This window comes from Python bivittatus, unplaced genomic scaffold (assembly GCF_059951505.1).
Source record: "Python bivittatus isolate LINGU-HERP-01145 unplaced genomic scaffold, Pbiv_v1 ctg000610_np1212, whole genome shotgun sequence".
Taxonomy (NCBI): Eukaryota; Metazoa; Chordata; class Lepidosauria; order Squamata; family Pythonidae; genus Python; species Python bivittatus.
This window is the reverse complement of record NW_028277088.1, coordinates 9,980,100-10,002,337: the sequence shown is the minus strand read 5'-3', so window position 1 is coordinate 10,002,337 and position 22,238 is coordinate 9,980,100. Positions and strand designations below refer to the sequence as shown.

Genomic DNA, 22,238 nt, shown 5'->3' with positions numbered 1-22,238 from the left:
ACAGGGAGGGGGAAGCATCGGCACAGAAAACTGAAAAATGCAGAGCAGGTGTCAAGCTGGTTTGGTCCTCATTGCGACTACTTTTGTCTTCTAGAAATTTCAGACAATTTCATTTCACATTTGTTGGTCCATGAACACTCATGATGAAAAATCTTTCATGGCTGGAGGAGCAAATTAAAAAAAAAATCAATGGAAAATCAATGGAAGAATATGGAGCTGAGATAGAAGAGCTAGTTTTCAGAGAAAAACATTACAGAGAGATAATATGTTTTATAACTCTAGAGCAAATAGTGTTTGGTTTGGCAGAAAATAGTATTCCATACTTGCCTTTTCACTGATTATGTGTCTGGGCCTTTGCATTGTTCGCCAGAAGCCTAAATTATTCACATACAGAACAAAATATAATCAGTACCCTACATGAAAGCCTGTTATCAAGTCTTCCTTGTTTTCAAATTGAGGTGTTAGAGCTGCAGTGCAGTTGGGAGTTCAGATTATTTGAATTCCCTGGACTTGCATCTTCTAAATGTCCAAGGACTCCAAATACTAAATTATTCCCTTAGATTCTGCTCGCTACAGTTGGCATCATTTAATATGTAGGATCTTGCCGTCTCACTCGGCAAAAGCTGACAATGTCTTGTAGCACGTAATTGCCTGTTATTACAAGCAAAGTGACTTATGCTCTAGCGTCCTAGTGAAATAGACTGAGCTTATTTCTTGGCCTAACAGGAACGGGAAGGTGTTTGGGGAGAAAAAAGAAAACAAAGAAACAAAAGAGGATTATTTCTCTCATAAATGTATTGTTTACATTTACATTATGAATCCGCAGGGACGTTCTACACCAGGTTGAGCTGAAAGCATCAAGTCGGGGTTTATGCGTTGGTACCACAGAGAATAGCTATACATGAGCAAAGATCTTGGATTCTGATCGGGCTGTGATTTGAATATTTGACCTAGGTGGCAGTCAAGCATGCTAAACTGCAGATGTGAGCACATAATAGGTGTCAAGGTCCCTATTCCAGCCTGAGAAACCCTAATGAGAATGAGAGCATTGGGATTAAAATATACAACACTGACAAATTACCTTACACATGTTCTCTTTATATTACTTTATTGCAAGATAATTTATTTTCCTTTCTGTTGGAGTGCTTCATGGGAAAGAAGTGTTGCTGATGTGAACTTTCCCCCTTGCAGTGAGCCATGAGTATCTTGAATACAGCCTGATGTGGTATGGGAAGCAGATCTGCTGAAGCATTGCAGAAGCATTTGTTTTAGAAAGCTGAAAAAGAAAGAAAGGTAGAAAATCTTTGGAGCATTAGCCCTCAGAATAGTTGCTAATTAAACAGTAGGTTGCAACATATGAGCATTTTTAAAAACCATTTTATGTATCACCTAAAAATATGTTAGGAAATACTTTATAATCCATTTTTAATTTTTTTCTTTTTGGAGAGGAGGAAAGGAAAAAAAACGTTGAAACCCCTAGTTTTCCCTACCCCGGGTTTTCCCTAACTTTTAATAAACTTCACATATCTAGATTTCAGATTTTTTTTTTAAAGCATATTTTCATTTGAGTTTGAATTAAGAGTAACTGATTGATTGATTATGTATCACCAAGTCAGTGTTGACTCTTAGCAGCCACATAGATATATTTTCTTCATGACAAAGTAGATCATTTGAGCCTGGTCATTTGTGCCTCAAGTGAGAACTCTGGGTTGATTTATTTGATGATTCATTTGTTCATTTTCTTGATTGTCCATGGTATTCTCAGGAGACTTTCCAATATCAAAGTTCAAAAGCATCAGTATTCTTCTAATCCTGCTTCTTTGAAGTCTTTCGTAGAGTGTCGCAGGGAAAACTATTCCCTGCGCTATTCTGATCTTTGTAGACACATCATGGCATCTGAATATCTTTTCCAAGGCCTTCATGGCAGCTCTACCAAGTGCTAGTCTGCGATGTATTTCTTGACTGCTTGTTCCTTTACTGTTGAGTATTAAGAGTAAAGTCTCCTTCAAACTGAGTTCAACACCTGGACCTCGTGGACTCTTCCATAGTTTTCTTGTTAACTATGTGGAGTAGCTTGCCATTGCCATCTTCTCATTTGTTTGTTGACCTACAGCCCTGGAATTTTTTGGTGGTCTCCCATCCAGACCTGGTCCTGCTTAGTGTCTAAGCCAGACAAGGTCAGGTTAGTGTTCACTGAAATTGTGTTAGCCTTTCTGTGGATAAACAACAGCAGAACTATGGCTTAATCACACCTCCAAGAGAATAGGGAGGGTTTGAGAGGTAGGGAAATGCACTTAGCTGTTGCGATGTGATGCTTAACTAAAGGTGATACAGGGAGAATAGCTTCCAGCATAATTCTGATCATATTGGCAGCCTGTATTTGCATCTTTTAATTACTTATCAATAAATAATGCATTATAATGCCATTTTACAGCGTAACACTTCAGTTATTCTCATTTAAAATATTTAAATATTCTACACAAGCAGTCTTTATATTGGATGTAGCCTGAAAGTTTGATGCCATTTTACTAGAGTGCTGGTGAATTAATAATAAATTTTGTGAGTTTTCCTGTTATTGTCTGGATAGCATTTTGAAACAATTGTCTTCATAATAAGAACAATAACATAATAGAACTAAGTTAAGGAACAAAATAAAATTAAGAAATTATACCAGGAAAATACAGTTTTGAAACACTGTAGTATGTGTATATATTGTGCATATATTGAAGAGATGTATATATATCTGGTGTATATATATGTGTGTGTGTGTGTATCTGGTACGTATACACACACACATACATACCAGATACACACACACAGACACACATATTCAGGTCTGTGTGTGTGTATCTGGTATGTATGCGTGTATACAGCAGTTTGGAGTAGTTAAGGCAGCACCAGGGCTAGAAACCTGGAGACTGTGAGTTCTAGTCCTGCCTTAGGCACAAAGCCAGCTGAGTGACCTTGGCCAGTCACTCTCTCTGAGCCCTAGGAAGCAGGCAATGGCAAACCACTTCTGAAAAACCTTGCCAAGAAAACTGCAGGGACTTGTCCAGGTAGTCTCCAGGAGTCAACACTGACTCAAAGGCACAAAAATACATGCAAACATGTGTATATGTATGTATGTATACACACACACACATACATACATACATGAATATATATAAACATGCACATATGTGCCAACATGGAACTGAAGAATGTTTAACAGGAATTTTTAGAGCATGGTTGAAACAATTGCATCCAAATATTTATAAGGCCTATGTTTGATTTCCATTCTTTTGGGATAACCTTCTCAGCATATGTGGGATATTAATACGTAGATATAATATACCTTGACTTAAGCGAAGGGCTCGACAGAGTACTATCTGACTTTCTGATTAGCAGTACAGAGAAATGTAAGATGGAGGATATGACAATTAAGTGGATGGATAGATGGCCTGAAAATATTTTCAAAGAGTGCCTGTCAATGGTTATCTTAGTAAACTCCAGTGAATTATCATGTGGGGTGCCTTATGGTTCAGTCCTGAGACTTGTAGTCTTCAGTATTTTTATTAATGACTTGGGTGAAGAAGTGGCAGGAAACTTTGCAGGTGGCCCATAATGGAGGGAGATAGCTAATACCCTAGAAGACAGATATCAAATTCAAACCAATCACATTAAGCTAGAGAAATAGGTCGAAAAGAAGAGAACAAAGTTAAATAGGGACAAATGCAAACTTCTTTACTTAGAAAAGGAAATATATAAGGAAAAGCTATCCTGGTAATAGGCTTCTGGATCCAATTTAAAATGTGGTTTTATTTATAAGGCATTACCCAGCTTTAACCCTTATTGTCTTTGGGATTATCTTCCCCAGGTAGAGTCTGCTCTCCTATGCAGTCTATCCAGGAAAGGATGCTGTGGGTAACCCACCCGTAGGGAGATGTGGGTGGGGTGGGGACCCAGAAAGTGGCTTTCTCAGTGCCAGCTCCCTTCCAGTAGTACAGCTGACCCCTTAGTCTATAGGAAGCATCTGGAGATCTTCTTCTTCTTCAGAGCTTTTGGGGAATAAGATGGGAAGAGAACAGCAGATTTTAAAAGATTAAAAAAAAAAAGATTTTGAATATTTGGATTTTATTGAAGTTTTTGATACACTACTGTAAGATGCTTAGGATATGTGGCCTACAAATAATTGTAAACAAATAAATAAATATAATAGTACTTGTGAAAAAGATTTTAGTTGATTTCAAACTGAATAAGAGTTAGCACATGCCGTTCTAGGCTGCATCACATTTCCATATCCAGAGAAATTAAAATCCCACTGTGTTCTGCTAGACCCACCTCATTTATTTTTTTCCCATTCTGGGCACCATGGTTTAAGAAGGATCCAGACATACTGGGATAATGAGGAAGAGCAGGGGACTGGAGACTTGAAGAAAGTCTAAGAAGAGAGCTTGCAGGAGTTCAGTATGTTTAGCCTTGAAAAAAGAAAACTGGGAGGGGAAATTTGTTGGCACTTGTCAAATACTTGAAAGGATGTCACACAGAAGAAGGCCAGGATATGTTCTCTATTATCCCAGAGAGAAGAATATCGAATAATGGGTTTAAGTTGCAGAAAAGTAGTTTCTGGTTGAAGTATTAGAAAAACTTCCTAACAGTAGGTGAAGGTTAACGGTGCAACAGGTCATGTAGAAAATAGGCTCTCATTTGATCTCTATGTTCAAGCTGAGGCTGGATAGCCAACAGTTTCATTCTGATATGTACTGAGCAGGGAATTGAAATTAGTACCTAAAGGGCCCCTTCTAACTATAAATCTGTGACCTTACAGTACCTCCTGGTTTCTCAGTTCTATCCAGAATTGCCAGAAACATTGCTCGAGGGCATCAGTACATACTGATTAATATTTGAGTTGCTCATTATCCCACTTGAACACTTCTGAAGTTGCAATATATGCATATTGTGTTTTGAATATTCTTCTGCCCGTTTTTATATCATCATCATCATCATCATCATCATCTCAGTCATTTCCAGCTTTTGTTGCAGATGTGGCTGGTCAGTGCTGATTTGAACTGGGTAAATATCCAATAGAGAGATGAAAGATTATTTTTCCAGCAGATGGATTTTTTTTTTTAATATCAGCCATATAAAGAAACGAAAGGTGGAGCGGGGGACAACATTAGGAGTAATGCTAATGGCTGTAAAATTCCAAAAATGGGAATGATTTGCTTTCATTACATAAAGTGTCTGTTTAAGCTTCAAATAATGAAATAAACATTGAGAATGGAAAACTTCCCTGTTAAACTAGGTTCTGTTTATGTTACAGTAATCCAGGCCATAAAAGCCATGTGGTACAAATGCTTCTTTCTTAGGGAAACTCTCAGAAGACCAATGGACCACACAGTGATCGTGATAGAGAGTATTTACATTTGAAGAAATGCATTTGTCATTCTGGCTTTCAGCCAGGACCATGGCAATTTAGTCTGTCATCTGGTTGTCAAAATATTAGCATCTTTCACCAGAGAACCTAGATCGATGGATGGATGATCCTCCCCACATCTCAGTTCAGTGAAGTTTCTACATGGTGGCAGTAGGATTCATATGTTAGATGTCCTGAAGCAATGGAGTATTTAAGGCAAGGAGAAAAATTGGGTAATTTGAGAAGTTGAAGTTGAGCAGGAGGTTGGCCAGGGTATAGGAGCCTCCTCTAACGATTATCCTCCAGTTTGTGGCATGATGACACTCTAAATTCCTAACCAAGCAAATATAGACTACATATTTTTTTTCTGCCTCTTAATATAGATGATATGACTAGTTGGCAGAAAAGTAGATACTCATTAAATATTTATTACTAAGGATACAGGAATCAGACTTGTGTGTATAGGGTGTGTGTGTGTGTGCATTTGTGTATGTGCATTTTAAATATGATGAGTGGATAGTGAAAATTTGTTTCCCTTTTTTTGGTGCATTTCATTAGTGGGATATACAACAAAAAGGGGAATTAAAATGCTGCCCTTTTTGAGAAATTTGAAAAGAATTGTGTATTTTAAATTTTAGAATCTTCCATTCGCCCATCAGAAAGGGAAAAAAGGAAAGAAAAAAAAAAGAACATAAAAGAAAAGAAAAGAAACAGATCCCTGGGGAAATAATAAGAAATGTAGGGAGTTTTGAGCTATGATACATTCTCTTTCAAAGAAGTTGAGAGAAAATGTGATCCGTATTATATCTTGTTATTATTTAAAGTAGTATTATTCTATTATTCTGATTTCTTCATTTATTTGGCAAATTTTGGTGGCATTCAGATTATACTGGATTATTTTCCAGTGTTAAGTCTGGAATCCAAAGAACCAGTTCAGTCATACCTATAGCTTTATATACGTTCTGAATATTGGTATAACAATTACAACCATCTAACATTGCTCTTGAAACCCTTCCTGATGTCAACAGTGATTTACTGGGTAGCTTTCAGATGGCTGTTTTAGGAGTCCAAAGGCCCCTTAAAGCTGTAGAATTCGGTCTAGTTGCTGAGCTGAATGTTGGTTAGGCTGCAAAACGCATCTCTCTTGGTTTGGGTGTGTTTTTTTCCTCCCCTTGCGCTTTGCAGCTTGCTTCCTTCAAGCTGTAATCCCTTGTCTCCTTGTGTATTTTTGGAAGGGCAGACGGAGAGACTCTGCATCATCAGTGGGAGAAATCAGTGAGTCATGGCACTCATTTATGAGGAGCGTTGTTTCATTCGAATCTCTCTTGTCAAGATGCTGACAGTAAATTTGAGTCATTGGCAGCAAACAAGCTGTATAGCAACTTGAATTTTTGGAGGATAAAAATAGATCGGGGGATGGAAGCTGACATTTGTAATCCTCGGAGTTTGGGATATAAGATTTTTTTTTCGTATTTTGATTTCATGATCTACAAATGCTTGAATCTTGATTAAAACCAGTTTTTGTTTTCAAACTGAATATGTTTGCCTTTAGAGTCTGGAACTCTTCAGCTACACTAAGGCCAGTTCTAGGGTGGTGTCTTCCAGATTTCTTACAGTTGACAACATTTTTATTTTTGAATTATTACTGGAGGCTTTTGTTTTCATTCTGCCAAAGTAAATGCTTTTGGAGCAATATGAGTTAGAATGATCTAATGGGACAGCATGCCTTCTACAAAGTCAGATTATTTTGTCCATTTGGCCAAATTGTTTTTCTGTGACTGGGGCTAGCCCTGTTAAATCTCTGGCAGAGATCCTTCATACCATCTGCTGCAACTCTAGGGCGGCCTTCCCCACTAGCTTTCTCCAAGCAGAGAGAATTTCAGCTCCCATAATTTTCAACCAGCTCCATGAGAATTATGGAAGCTTGAAGTCCACCCCTATATGGAGATTGGAGAAGATCTTCCTAGGGATTGAACCTGGGGTGTTCCAAAAGCAAAGAAGGTCCTATACTATTAATCTTCCCTAATACAACCTATTAAGTATATTATGTTCCTCATATTAAATAGTGTTAACGGTTGGCTATGCACATTATGCCTAGAGAATTTGCAGAGAGCATTTTCCTACAAGCAAGCAGCCCCCAGTTATCTGTGGAATACAGTACACTGTTCACTTGTTAGTTTTCCCTGAAATATGGTTGCCAAGAAATTGATAATATTCTCTATCTATAAGATTCTTCCGCAGGTCCACATCTTTACCATTCGAGGTAAACTGAAAATGCCTGTCAGTACAAACTTTAAAAAAATCCATCAGCTATGTTTTCCACCATTTTGTGTCTAAATATCATGAGCTTCCAAACATGACTTACTTTATATATATTTGTTAGTCTTCAAAATGTCACAATACTCTTACTGCAGAGTACTCCTTTGGAATGTTTTTTTTAATATGTCAGAGAGAAACCTGTGCAGATGAACCAAAATCCAGTGAGACTTTCCAAGTATATGTGCAAAGGATTGTTGGTTAAACGTGCTGAGTCTAGAAAGACTGTCTACAGTGTAGATAAATAAAAAATAAAAAAGTTGGCCATGGTAGTGCAATAGAAGGTTTATCTGCATTATATGCCCATGAAAAATAAGTTTAGGAGCATTTTTTCCTGTTCTACTCACATAGCTACATCCATTTGCAAACTGAAAAACTGTTAGTAGTTTGATGATGATGGTGGGCCTTCTCTGTGTCCATTCCACACTTACGAAATAGTGTCCCATCTTCTTCCTGTCCCTCGAGATTAGAACAGCTCCAACCCCTTTGGAATTCAGGGAGGGCAGTTCCCCTCCCCCCCAGAAGCCTTTGGGGACTGAAGAGGATGTCCCCCAGCCCCCACCTCTTCTGATTGTTTATACCTAGGGAGTGTTTCCTAGGTGCAGTATGGTTATTCACTTCTGAATTAAGTTATGGACTGTGTTCACCCTTGTTATGAATATGGCGAATACTCTGCTTAGAGCAGTTGAAGCAGCTGATAAACCCAAATAATAAAGAAATGAAAATAATAAAATGGGATTTTTAAGTTTTGAAGCAGTTCGCCACTGAATGGAAATTACCGGAAGCCACAGGTGGGGAAAGCTATCTGTGTTCATTCAGAGTGGATGATCTACCCCATCGCCCCACCATTTTATAAATACATTTGTTATCCTCTAGATCAGTGTTTCTCAACCTTGGCAACTTGAAGACGTGTGGACTTCCACTCCCAGAATTCCCCAGCCATTCCCCATGCTGGCTGGGGAATTCTGGGAGTGGAAGTCCACACGTCTTCAAGTTGCCAAGGTTGAGAAACACTGGTCTAGATGCACTGGGACCGTAGCTTCCAGAATTTCCAGTCAGCTCAGGATGAACATCTGGAGGATGTCAGGAGGAGCTACTAGTGATCAAAGCCTGCCAGAGTGCTAAAATAAAACCATATCAATCTTTGTGATTCACTAGCAAAATCAGTAAATTAATGCCCCAGTCTTGTTTTGCTTTTGGTGCATCTCAGGACATAGCACTTGGTCTGTCACAAAAATTCATGTCAACTGCATTGCTGAAGGGATAGAAATCGTATTTTTTTGTAGCTTGGTCCTGGGAAGTTCGATGCAATTGAGGCTTTGCATTTTTGTCTTCAAGTAGCTCTTAAAAGCTTAGCCAAATGTTTATACAGTACTATTATTTGAATAGTGTACCAGCAGTTCCAAATCTTTTGTGCATCCTTCATGCTTGATTAAAGGATCCCATTAATAGTGGAGAAAATGCTAATTGGCAATGTCTTTTGCCAGCCATTACCGGCCCAAATATCCTATATAATCCACTGTTGATTAACGTAATGAAAACTGATGTAGTCTTATAAGACAGAATATTGCAATGACAATGCAGCCCTCTGATTCTTGGACTCTCAACAACCGGTAGAAAACTACACTGGGTGTTTAGTTGCCAAAAATGCCTCCAGTGTAAATTATCTTTTCCAGGCAGAATGGACATAATGTATTTTCAATTGTTCATTCATTATGATCATCAAAACAAACAGTGCCGCAGTGGGGAGGCATATACTACCTCGATTTGAGTGGCTGAACTCTTTCTTCATTTAAGCTTGTCTTGATTTTCTTTGCTTTCTTTGGCAGGTGACATCACACAGAAGGGTTATGAAAAGAAGAGATCAAAATTAATTGGGGCCTACTTGCCACAACCTCCAGGTACGTGGAAGTGTAGAATCAGTGCATGGAGCTGTCTTGTGTTTTAATAATTACAACAATCTGTTCATGTGCATCTTAGAGAGGAATTATCTGGAGGCACAAAAGAATCTGTCACTATTGTGTAATGTGTGTCAGTTGCTCTCACTAGCTAGTTTTGTGGACCAGTGTATGTCTCCTTGTATAAATATATGGCATATGTATGCATCTCTCCTTGCACTCCTCACCCCCCACCCCAGATTCATAGCAATATGAATTGCATGATAAATGGAGCTGGATGAGATTGTTGAAAAAGGTAGCTAATTTTCAACTAAAATTATGGAAGTAAATAATGCCTGATCCCATTTTAATATATTTCCAATTTAAAACCAAGAAGAAGATACTTTCCTAGCGAATTGAATATTTCTAGAAATAGCCATTGTGAGCAAAACATGCTGTTTCTATGGAATGTGTCAAAAGGTTGTAAATCCTTGTATTTTAGTAACTTTAACTTTGGAACTGAGGAAAATCCTTACGATGTGCACCTTTGAAGGGAATGCTACCTCATTCATAAGAAGCAACCTTCCAAATTACTGGCCTGGGAAACATCTGTCCACAGTACCTCTATCTTATCTGGATCCAGCTTCAGTTAATTGGCCCTCACTTAGTCCATCGCTACCTCCAGGCAACTGTCAGCAGCTGCAAAGCCTTTCCTGATTTAGGAGAAAATGAGAAAGGAGAGATAGGTTGAGTTCATTCTGTGGACCCTGCGCTCCAAATTTATGCATGGCCGTGCCCAGCAACTTCATGTAGATAATACAAGTACAAGGGAAAGACTACAACCCCTCCTTATACCATACTCCAAGCACCCTGGGGCCAAAGAGAAATTTCCCATTGCCCTTCTCTGGTGGTGGTCCTACAGATAGGAATGAAACTTCTATAACCCACTGTTTCCAAGTTCAGTTTTAGGGACAGTATGTCTCAGACCAAGTGTGCTCTAATTATTCCTTCCTGATCTGTTGGATCTACTTCTTCCAGAACTGCCTAGCTGCTTAGTGTGGCTGAGGAATCCTGGAAGATGTATTTAAAATTCATCTGGAAGCTGTCAGGTTGGATGAGGCTATCTCAGATATCAGTACTTGGGACAAATGGCAGCATTCACTTTGGCCCACCTCACTGTGGTGCACATAACAGTAGCAGAAATCGAATGGTGAGCTAGGTGATTTATTTCATTCTTAATGCAGTGAAGTTTTTTTGTTTGGATCTATGGTATGGAACACCCAGAACACTTATAAAAAGTGAAAGTAAGTGAGATGAGTTTTTTTTAAAATAGCCCAAGGGATCTGGCTGGGCAGTAGAGGGGTTTTAACTCTTTGATGCCTGCTGGCCAATCAGTTTCTGCGCTAGCTATTGTAGGCTTCTTAGGGTCAGGAAAGTGGCAGGGGGCCAGATAAGACAGTGGAGGATGGGCAAGGAGCTGCTGCAGGTCCCAGTATTTCACTTGGTACCATAGCAGAGCATAAAAACTTGGTGTACCACCAATGGCTTAATGGTCCACTGCAGGCAGTGAGTCATTGACAGCACACAACTCCAGCTGGCACAGTAATTGCTTGACTTCACTGTTGTTCGGCAGTAGGGCGGCATGATGGGTAGGAAGTTCTCCAGTTGTACCAGTACCATTTTTTCTTACAGAGCAAATAACAAATGCAGAATCCCAACCTAGAGAAGGACCAGAGCAGGGAAGAATAGTTGGTGCGTGTCTTCCCCTTCTCTCTGTGATTCCTGACGTCCAGTAAACCCCATGCATATAAGTAAAAGGCTATTTAGAATACTGTTAGTTGATAAATGATGTCTCACTAGATTTGGTCCTCATTTCTTTCTCTCTCTTTGTCCCTTAATGAGGCAAAGAAAAACCCAGTAACTGAGCAAAATATTTTATACAAGCATGTAATTATAACTTAAAGAAGGTTATAATAATATAAATAGATTTCTATTTGTCACATTAGAGAACAGGAGCAAAGGACAGCTACACATCGGTTATTTTCATATGCAGGACCCATAGAAGCCAAGGCTGGCTGGCCTATTTCTTCCTGCTTTATCCTCTTATTTTCCCACTCATTCCTGAGTCAGGCCAGCTGAATACTGTATGACATCTGAATCCAGGATGATGTTTTATTGCACCCAGACAAGCAGGATTATTAGCTGGTTTTAAAGAAGCTTTGTTGTTTACTTATATATCCTGCCTTGCTTGGGCATAATATAATCTGGAATTTGAATGTCACACTTAAGTAATCAACATATAGTTCTGTATGGATGGGGGAAGCAAAATGTGGGCCATAGAGGCTTCATGGACTCACATTGTGGATTTTGGATTTAATGTTACAGGGACTTTGCCATTAGTCTCCACAGGTTTTGCTGTTTTCCCAAACAAGTCAGTATCAAGATTTTATTTTAGTCCTCCAAATATTTAAGAAGCCGTTTTAGACACATGCTTTCCCCAGAACCTGTGGCACCATAGCGTATAAGTCAGGGGTTAGAAAAAGAGATTCTTGAATCAAAATTGTCCTTCTGAGAGATGCTGTGTCCCTTTTCCCTAAGAGAATAAAGAGTCAGATGATTAACGAGGCATTTTATGGGAGTTGGGCATTGGTTTTAAGTGGATGGTGCTCACTTCATTCTCAGAGTTTCCCTCTGGCAAAACTGGTTTTGAATTAGGAGTTTTAGATTTACATTGATGCTTTCATCCTCAAGGCCAATAAACTTTTAGATTATGACTCTCAGTTTCCCAGAAGGAAAAAAAAATGTAGTGCCCTCCAGATGTGCTGTTACTAAAACTGGAGAGCAACAGATTGGGGAAGGCTGCGCTAGAGTAACTTTAAAATACACACATAGACTAGAAGAATTAGAATTGTGCATATTTGTTGTGTAGGTATACACAACACAAACAGGCATATTGTCCACACATACATATATACAATAATATGAATATGCGTATGTCCTCAGATTTGTTGGCCTCAATATATATTACAGATAGTCCTTGCTTAAAGACCACAATTGGGACCGGCAACCCCATCACTAAGCAGTGCGGTTATTAAGCGAAACAACATGTGACTGCAAGGAACTTACGATGTCACTTCCCCTGTGGTCGTTAAGCAAGTAACTGTGGGTCGTTAAGCAAGACATCAGGCTACTGCAATTTGTGATTTTACTGCCGGCTTCTCCATTGACTCTGCTTGTTGGAATCTGGCTGTGAAGTGCGCAAATGGTGAGTGTGTGACCACAGGATGCTGCAGCAGTCATAAATGACTGCCAATTGCGAAGCACCCAAATCTCAATCATGTGACCATGGGGATGCTGCAATGGTCGTAAGTGCGAGGACCGGTCATAAAGTTACTTTTTCAGTCCCGTCGTAACTTCAAACGGCCGCTAAATAGGGCAGTCATTAAGTGAGGACTACTTATATATGCTGAGTTATAATGAGGAAGATCCTGGCAGTATATTCTTATGTAGCATCATGAAGCATTTATAGTCTAGTCTCCATATCATATAGTGACAGATAATAGGCTGTAGAACAACTTTCATTTAACTTTATAAAGTCCCCAGGCTGTAGCCTGGAAGATCACAAGTAGGAGTTCACAAATTGTGTGTGCTTCCAAATCAAGTATAAAGGATATAACATTTTTAGCATTATCCACACAGAAAATTAATTTAGAAAAGGCCATTTCATACACAAAAACATTTAATTATTTGAGCCCTCTATTTCTCATTTTAGCAGTTAAGCCATGAACAGAATATACAAAGGTCAAAATCTGTCCTTTAGCAGAGTCCAGAAATCTATTGGCAACTAATTTTTTAGCTAAACTAATCCAAATTTTGTCCCATTATATTAAGAAAAATGAATTTTCTTTGCCAAGGAATTCAAAATCCTACTCTAGGAAAAGATCATATAGTTTACCTCTTTCCATTATGCAAGTAAAGCAAATATTTTCTTTATTTTTGCATAATTTATTTTGCTTTGGGGGGGGCACCTCACGCATATGCTTTTGCCAGTCCGATGTAGAATGATGAAAAACTTGACTGACCGTATTTTTTCTGAGACATCAGAAAGCTGGCTGATAAACTATTCAGACATCTTCTCAGCTGTAAGATCTAACAGTTTTACTCTTTTAAAAAACCAAAGTGTGATTGCTAGAATACTAAATTCAACTTCCGTTTACACACTCGGTGGAATTTGTAGGATTCCCTGCCAGAATTACAGAACTTGTCCTGCATCAGCTATTGCTGCTAAAGCGAAGTTTGCTTGGGAAAAATATGTAGAGATCTCCCCTGTGCAGACCTCTTGTTTTATTACACCAACAGAAGGAGTGGCTGTTAAAGTTGCACACTATTGCTTCCTAGAGCCGAAAGATTATGTATTTGTCATAGTCTTTGTTTCTATATTTCTGTCTTCAGTACTTTCCAGACAAAATTGGTGTTTTCTTCTGATGGAACTTGCATTCTTCTAGATTCTTCCAAAGGGGAATTGCTCGGCCCCACTTGGGGAAGATGTTGTTTTAAAGTGCCATCAGAGTCGCACTTGAGGCTGCTTTCTGAAGCCCCTTTTAATCACTGATTTGCTATGGTCTTCTGGGAAATGCAATGTCAACTGTTGGGAAAGTTTGGTGTTTTACATCTTCAAACCAAAATGATTGAATTCTGCGTGTAATGCTTTGAGTAAGGGCCTTTACGTTTTGAGCAAACGTAACCAAAAAATACTGGCTTGTAAACCGCAAGGCAGCTCTTGACTATTTCAACATCCAGTCCTCTGGCTGCTGCTTTGTTGACATTACAAACACCAATGTTGGCATAGTGGGAAATTGATTATGTGGCTCTGTATTACAGTGTTTGTATATGCGTGTGCCTTGTGTGTATGTGTGTGTGTGTGTGTGTGTACGTACGTGCAGGTACACCTGCTTTGGGGCTTATGTGTGTACATGCTTCAACTCCATTCGTGGCTGTAACAAATGTAAAAAAACTAAACATGATTTAATTAGTTTTTTTCAACTTGTTACAGCGGCGAATGGAGCTGCCGCGGTACGGTGTAGGCTGCAGCACAGTGAAGGGCCCGCGAGAAGGATGCACCGCACTAGCAACATTGGGGTCTGTGACATCCGGGAAGCAGCAGCTAGAGAGCGCACAGCACCGCACAGCACAGCAGCAAACCGGCCCCTCTTTTACTTTCGTTTTGGTGAGCGCAACAACTGTACTTATGTTTATATATCTGTATATTTTTGACAAACATATTGACAAGCACTTTGTTGGAAGATCTTTGGATTTCATGGACATGGTATGTTAGGAAGTTATAGCACAGAAGAGTGACACTTTCAGTCCCAGAATTGTGCACCATTTGTGTGCTGTCTCACAATGGGCGTCTAATACAGAAATATATTCTCCAGCTGCAGTTGTGGGACTATTAGAGTAGCAACATTCCTGGGCAAAGTTACAAGCTTTGCTTGATATTCCAAAGCCATCTCTGAAAGACAAGTGTTGACTTAGTCAAGGTCATTACTGCCAACTCACTTGCTAGTTTGGGAAAAGAGGCTGGAAGAACATGGGTTTCTGACATAAAGTTCTGATCCACACATTGTGGTTTAATATATTGTGTGAACCAATGAGTAGTAGTTTACTTAAAAACTATGGTTTAGCAAACTGTAAGTTAATGCTACCTGTGTACCTCATTATTGCCTCTCTGCTCAATCTTCTGAAAGCAAGTACTATATTCCAATGTAGATCTCTCTGCTGTTTTCTATGAAGCACGTTCTGAAGGACAATTCTACATGGTCCTGTTTGGTGGCTCTGTGATCTGTAATAAAGTATTCTTTTTCTACATAGTCCCTTCTCTGGTTATATTTGAGAGAGTATTGAAACAGGTGTATCCTTTCCATGGACTTGATGCTGATACAGTGATGGAGACATAAACAAGTACATTCTCATCCTGACTTGTTCATCATGCAAAATTTGGATGATATGGCAGATGTAGCCACAGAAAGATGATTTTTCAGCCATGTTGCCTATGGGAGGGGCCCCTAGGTATGTTTACAGCCTAAATTATAATTGGCAATAGGACTAGTTCAGAATCTGTGTGTAGATCTCTGAGTGAGTTGCAGTCCTTTAGAAAAGTTTCTGATCTCCAGCTGTCCAATAAAAGCAATAACTGAAACATTTTTCTCCTAAATTGGGCTCTTGCTGTTGCTGCAAAATAAATGCATAAATGAAAAGTTTGGGAGGAAAATGGGAATGAATCTATATGTGAAAGGACTTACATGGTTGTTGCTGATTCTGAGCACACAATTCTATCTTGTTCCTTAATTTTTAGAGTACTGACACCCTGTCCTCAGTGACTATTTTCATCTGGCTGTAGTTGGTGGACCTGATATCCACCAAACAGTAAAAGCAAGAAACAAAACAAAAACACCCTAAAACCAAAATAGATTCTGTTAAAAGCGAAAAGCTGTCTTATGCCAGGCCAGACTATTTTATACTACCTGGTACTATTCCATGGAAAGGCTTCTGGAAGTTAGAACTCTGCATCACCGGAAGATGTCAGATTTGGGAAGGCTAGTCTAGGAATTCTGTCTGGGACCTTCTGCGTTCAAACCGCTTGTTTTACTAATCAGGAATCTTCCCATGACATCAAAGGCAAAAACAAGATTCCTTTCAATTCCATTCTCCTCTACCACAATCAGTTCATTGGGGTGGACGTGGGAATGGTTTATAGTAAAAAAAATAGTATGTTAGGTCTGAATACTGCATGCAGGCCTCCTAATTCAGGACTCAGTGAAGGATTATCTCAGTGTATGACCATGGTCACTCTGTTTTGATTATGTACATTGCAAGCTTATGTGACTTGGTATAGAAAACAGCATTGAGTTCACTGGCAAAATCCAGGAAGAATAGGAAAAAAAAAACAGTTGTGTGCTTTCTAAGGCTGTACAGCACTTAGATTTGATTCTGAAAAGGTGCTTTGGAAAGTGCATGGCAGGCAGCTCTTTGAAACAGCAGTGCCTTTTCCCAGGATGCACCGTTTTGAGTAGTCCGAAAGTGGTCCAACATAGGCTTGTTCTGAAGGTTCGTTTCCAAGTGTCCCAGACCATTTCAGGAACACTTGGAAGGCCCCATAAGAAATTGGAATGTTTGATTGCCCCCATTGTCTTTAATATAAATTTATTCTGTTCAAGAATTCTAAATTGGACTTTAGGGTATTTTAATGTGGTTGGAGATGGAATCAGCAGCGCACACACATACACATTTTTAAAATGAGCGTAATTAGGAAAAGAGAATATTATGTTCTCATATTGCAGAGTTAAGTAAAGCATTCTAACAGGGAGTAATTAATGGAAAAAAGGAGAGGCAAAGGACATCAACAATCTGGAGCAAGTTCAGAGGAGAGCTACCAAGATGGTGAGGGGTCTGGAAACTAACAGAACTGTGATAACCACTTAAAAGACCTGGGGATGTTTAACCTGCAGAAGGCTGAGGGGAGACATGATAGGCAGTTCTCAGATATTTAAAGGGACATCAAATAGACATGGAAGTGGATTTGTTCTCTGTTGCTCAAAGAGCAGGACAAGAACCAGTGGGTTGAAAATAAAAGGAAATAGATTTGTGTTAGATATTAGGAGGAATAAAAGAACCTTGAAAGCCTATTAGAGTTTCTCCCTCTCTCTTGTGGCAAAGAGAGTCAAGGCACAACAGTCCTGAGGTTCTTCCTCACCCCCTCCTGTCTTTGTGGGCTAAGCTGATGTTTTCTTAATGGCTGTTGCATACTTCTTCAAGGCTATCTCCATACTCTTCTACAATGGTAAATTCTCCATCACTGAAGGTCTTCAGTCAGAGGCTGGAAATGCTTGAACAGATGCTGCACTGAGCAGATGGTTGGAGTAGAGATTATATGATCTCTGAAGTCTCTTCCAACTCTGATTCTGTAGGAATTAAGATGCTGGAAGAGATGGTGTAAATCTGTTAAATAGCTACTGTTCTCCAGACTTGAATCCAATTAAATTGTTTCCTTATTCCAGTTTCCATAAGAATCAAAATAATGTATCTTTTCTCAAACTAAAGCACTCTTGTTCCATGGAGGGACGGACATTATTAAAATACTTAAATAAATAAATAAATAAAGATTTCTGTCTGACTTTGTCTTACTGGGGACAAGTTTCTGTGATTCTTTTGAATCTTGATTTCATTTTTCCTGGGCTTGGTCCCAACAAATAGTTGTAGGTGCTGATTGTTCATTGCCTTCATCTCAAAAGCTCAGACAGTGGCAAAAGCATAAATCTTCCTCATAAATCATTGGGGAAGGAACATTGGTTGCTCATTGGTTATTTCTTAGAGTCTTGTTTACAGTATATGTGAGACAAAGAGCTCAGAACTAGAATCTAAGACGTAGCAGTTCAGATTAGGAGATCCTGGATTCAGTCTGCCTTGAACGTCATTAGGTCAGCCTTCCTCATGTGGGGCTTTTCATATATGTTGCAGATCCCAGAATTCAATGAATGCAACTCCAAACTACTTGGTTGCATTAGGTGGCCTAAAGCAAATATAAGTAGAATATAAGAGCTGACTAGAATTGTTAGGCTCCCCCTAAAAGATTCAGCAATAAATCACACACATTTTCATTTTACATGGCTCTTAAGTTCGGATTTGGCTCCTGGACATAGATCGATTAGTTAAGAATCTATTGGAAACAAGAATGAAGCCAGATGAACCAGTTGGTTGCCTATTGCCAGTGGCAGTCTCCTTACACCCACTATGATAAACTCATTTTCTTCTGGCCTTTCCTGAGACTTGGTGGCCTTCTAGTCAAGTGGTTGTTAAATATTTACATAGTTGCCAACTCTGACTTATGACCTGCTGGCCCTTACATTAACGATCAGCATTCTGTGTCACATAATGGCCAACCAAGGGCATCTGGGAAGCTAACATATATGGACAGAGAGGCGGTTAGGGATTCAAAAGATAGCCTTCAGATCAAGGTTTGTAGCCACTGATATCCCAGTTCCACTGAAACTATCAAATCCAAATTGGTGGCCATCACTAGGTATGATGGACGTTTTTCTTTTCTGTTCTTTTTGATCTTCCTTGTAGATGAAAAAAAAATAGCCTTCAGAAGAGAACTCCTTTCATGCAACTGAACACTGGCTGCACTACACTACCAATTTATTTATTAACTTTACATATTTATTTTCATCACGCCTATTCCAAATAAAGAGCAAATTTACTGCAGCTTCCAACTATATTCTGTTACCTCCTCATTGAGAGACATGATGATTCACAGTTTTCTAGATGGGCTGTCCACCATGGAGTTATCCCTGGAAAACAGACCAAAAGAGATTTCAAGGGAATATCAGTACATGATTTTGCAAGATATGATCCTCCATGCAAGGCAATAGCAAGGAATCTATAAGTCATCTACAGATTGCCCTGTGCATTATTTATTTGCACAAATTTCATTTTGGAAAAACCGCATTCCATCTGACTGCAGGTTGCAACAGTGTGTGTGCCAGACAGGTGAGTGATGTTTCTGTTAAGGCTCCCTTCCTCTTGATGGCAACACTCCACTGAATTCTTGGCATTTAATATTCCGTGAGGGTTTTGTGTCTTATACAAAAGGGTCTGTATACCAGAGGTTTAATATTTTGTGTTCTATATTTACCCTGCAAGAAAAAAGTAGGCTGTTTTTAAAAATTGGAAATGCGTACCTAATAGCAGCTTGTGCTATGCTTCCATTGTTTGAAGAAAACTTGGTAACCAGCCATGAAGTCATATTTATATCCCTTGTAAGTGGGGGAGAGGGGAAGAAGGTCCTATCTTGACCTTTAATGAAGGCAGCAAATTGAATTAGACATTTTCAGTGTAAAGCTTCCTACTAGAGAAATGTGCTCATGTCATTGTTTGAAAAAAAAAAATTGAACCAGCAACTGACCACTGCATGAACAGGACACAAAAAGAAGAGCCAGTTCCAAGGAGAATAAAAACTGAGACTCATCAGTTAATTAGGTAGTTTCAGTAGCTGCAGATTTATAAGATTGTAAGAATATAACATAGAAAAAAGCTCATTAGCAGTTCTGTTTGGTAGTATTGATACAGGCCTCCAAGATTTCACAGTTGGAAGTAGAAACTGAGATTGTATAAAGAAAAGAGATGTTGGATCTAGGATGCAGAAGCTCATGGATTAACAGCCCACTTCAACTGATATTCTGCCCATTTTTGCCTTATTTAAAAATTACAGTGTTCTAGTATTATAGAACATTCTCATTGGTTTATAAAACAGGTCAAGCTATTGCAACATGAATAAAAATATTATACATAAGTACAGAAACATCCTGCAGTATACAATAGGTAAGAAGGGGAACTCCAATTATCATCTTTAATGTGAAACTAAGGTGTGTGTGAAAAGTGCCCATTTTTTTCCACTGGTGCAAATTTGGAGGGTATATAAACTACCTACCTTTCAAATAAGCAGAGTTGTGGTTTTTTTGTCCCCTGTGGTTCCTATCACCATAGTATCTAATTTGTAGACCTAAAATAGAGCTGTCGCCTGCTCCAAGCACAACCACATGATGCTCTTTGGAAAGAGCTACTGAACTGATTATTTCAATTAGCTCGTATTTATTTTTAACCATTTGCCAGGACAGTACAGAGCACATAATCCATCACAGAGCTGTTTCTTGTTTCATCTCCTTACTTGCTTGTTTGTGTAACATATATCGTAAATGCTGTTTCTTTGGAGATACCACCACATGAGAAATAAAAATTCTACCTCAGTATTCTTTCTCCTTCGGTCATATATCCATCTTCCTCAGGAATCAAGAGTTAGTAACATCTGGAGATAGCAGATGGGGTTCATTGAGCTAAAGAGCTGGGAAAACCTTGTTTTGGAAAGGCTCAGTGGGTATATTTTGATTTCATGCATAAAATCAACAGAAGTGCCTGGTGGCTCTCTAGAGCTGCAGACCAGATGCAGTCCACAAGAACTCTGCACCTGGTCCATCCACATTTCCTTCCCTTTTTCAGTGCAGAAGAGGGACAGCAGATCATTTATTTTCTATGTGTTCATAGAGAAACAGATTGGAGGTTGTCCACTACTCCTTCAATGGAGGAAGAACTGCCTTTCTCAGCCCAGGTGGAACACAGGAACAATTATTCTCATCTTCCTTCTGCCCAAAGAAAGAGTTCCTTCTGTTCATTTTGAGGACAGCAAGGGTGAGACTTAATGGGAGAGGGTCCTTTTCTATTTAGAGCTCCACCCTATCCAATGAAGGGAACAATTCAGTCTTTGGTCTATGTTTCACTTCTGGAGGCATCTGAATTAGCTTGCTTTTTCCAGTAATATGGACATTTATATAAAACTGTTACTGCACTTTCACTTTGCAGCATCAAAATTGATTAGCAAACATTGGTTTACTTGACTCATAAGATTTTTAGTTATGTACCAATGGAAGGTGGGCCCTTCAGAGTTACTGTACTCGATGCTGCTGTTTTATCATTCTGACTCCACCAGATATTTTCTTGGTCCACTTCCGATTTGCGCAATTCTTCCACAAAGGTGCATTCCTCAGAGTTGTTGCTGTTCTGTAGCATTTTGCATGCTTGTGCTGCAATTGATGGCAGTAATGCACATGTGCATTCACACTTTTGATTTTGAACAGTGAAGCATAGAATCCTGCTACAATTTATTCTTTGCTTTATCCCAACTCTAGCATAGAGCTCCTGACAGCTTAAGAAGCTCAAATTTTTCTTTGCATCCACTATATACCACATTTAGCATGATTCTGAAAAATAATGCAACAGAACCTGATTTTTTTTCCTCCTTGTTTTCCACAAATGCAGGAGTGGATCAAGCACTGCCACAAGAACGCCGAACGCCAGTTACTCCATCCTCCTCCTCTCGATACCATCGCCGCAGATCCTCAGGGTCACGAGATGAGCGCTATCGGTCAGGTGTGTAGAACAGAAGAAACATCTTTTAAGGAGCAGTAGGGAGGGATAGCTTTCTTGGTTAAACATTTGACTCCAGCTTCATTCATCTTTTAACCTTAGCTGAAAGACTCATGAAGAGCAGGGCATGTGTAATATTCATTTATGAGATAGATGCATATTATACTCTAACTTCAGGAGAGCAAGGCAGCATTCAACCTGCTACCTTTTCCATCCTCCCCCCATTTCTAGTTACTCCTTGATGGGAAGATTCAGATGAGAGAGCCCCAGTATCACCCAGTGAGTGTCAGAGGCTGAGAGGAGGGTTGAGCCGGGGCCTCCCCAGTCTTAATGCAACAACTTGATCATTGTAGGATTGGTTCAAATCTATTTTGGAGATATGACTGTTAATCATATTACCAAAATAAGGGCATATCTACTTCACATAATGGTAAGGGAATCTCGTCAGTGTTACATAAATAAAACTCTTACACTGAAAACACCAAGTTCTCTTGAAAGTCTTAAAAAAAAATTGAGAGAATAATTTGGGCACTGAACATGATGGATCACATTGAAATTCTTTGTAATACAAAAAAGCACTGGAAAACCAAAGTATATACTTTGTTGGATCAGTGGTATTTATATGGGTGGAAAATTACTTTTGGCTAAAAAGTTAACACAAAAGAACATTG

At 39.1% G+C, this 22,238-nt stretch overlaps 1 protein-coding gene and 1 long non-coding RNA gene across 12 annotated transcripts in view; one reads left to right on the top strand and one right to left on the bottom strand.

Annotated features, from left to right (window-relative positions):
- DIP2C (DIP2 acetate--CoA ligase C (putative)) overlaps positions 1 to 22,238 on the top strand; it is a 280,542-nt gene that overhangs the window by 153,051 nt on the left and 105,253 nt on the right. For 9 of the 11 annotated variants that reach the window (XM_088150265.1, XM_088150266.1, XM_088150269.1 and 6 more), the window contains exons 2-4: positions 9,541 to 9,612; positions 14,642 to 14,815; positions 21,460 to 21,570. In XM_088150265.1, the coding sequence (XP_088006391.1) occupies positions 9,541 to 9,612; positions 14,642 to 14,815; positions 21,460 to 21,570 (357 nt within the window). The remainder of the gene's footprint in view (positions 1 to 9,540; positions 9,613 to 14,641; positions 14,816 to 21,459; positions 21,571 to 22,238) is intronic. The other 2 variants (XM_088150274.1, XM_088150275.1) reach the window with 1 other exon arrangement.
- LOC112540341 (uncharacterized) lies at positions 958 to 21,439 on the bottom strand. Its single transcript, XR_003084410.2, has 4 exons — positions 20,078 to 21,439; positions 18,875 to 18,938; positions 10,211 to 10,301; positions 958 to 1,276 (listed from the first exon to the last, which is right to left on the bottom strand). It is a non-coding gene; the product is annotated as an uncharacterized LOC112540341 (long non-coding RNA).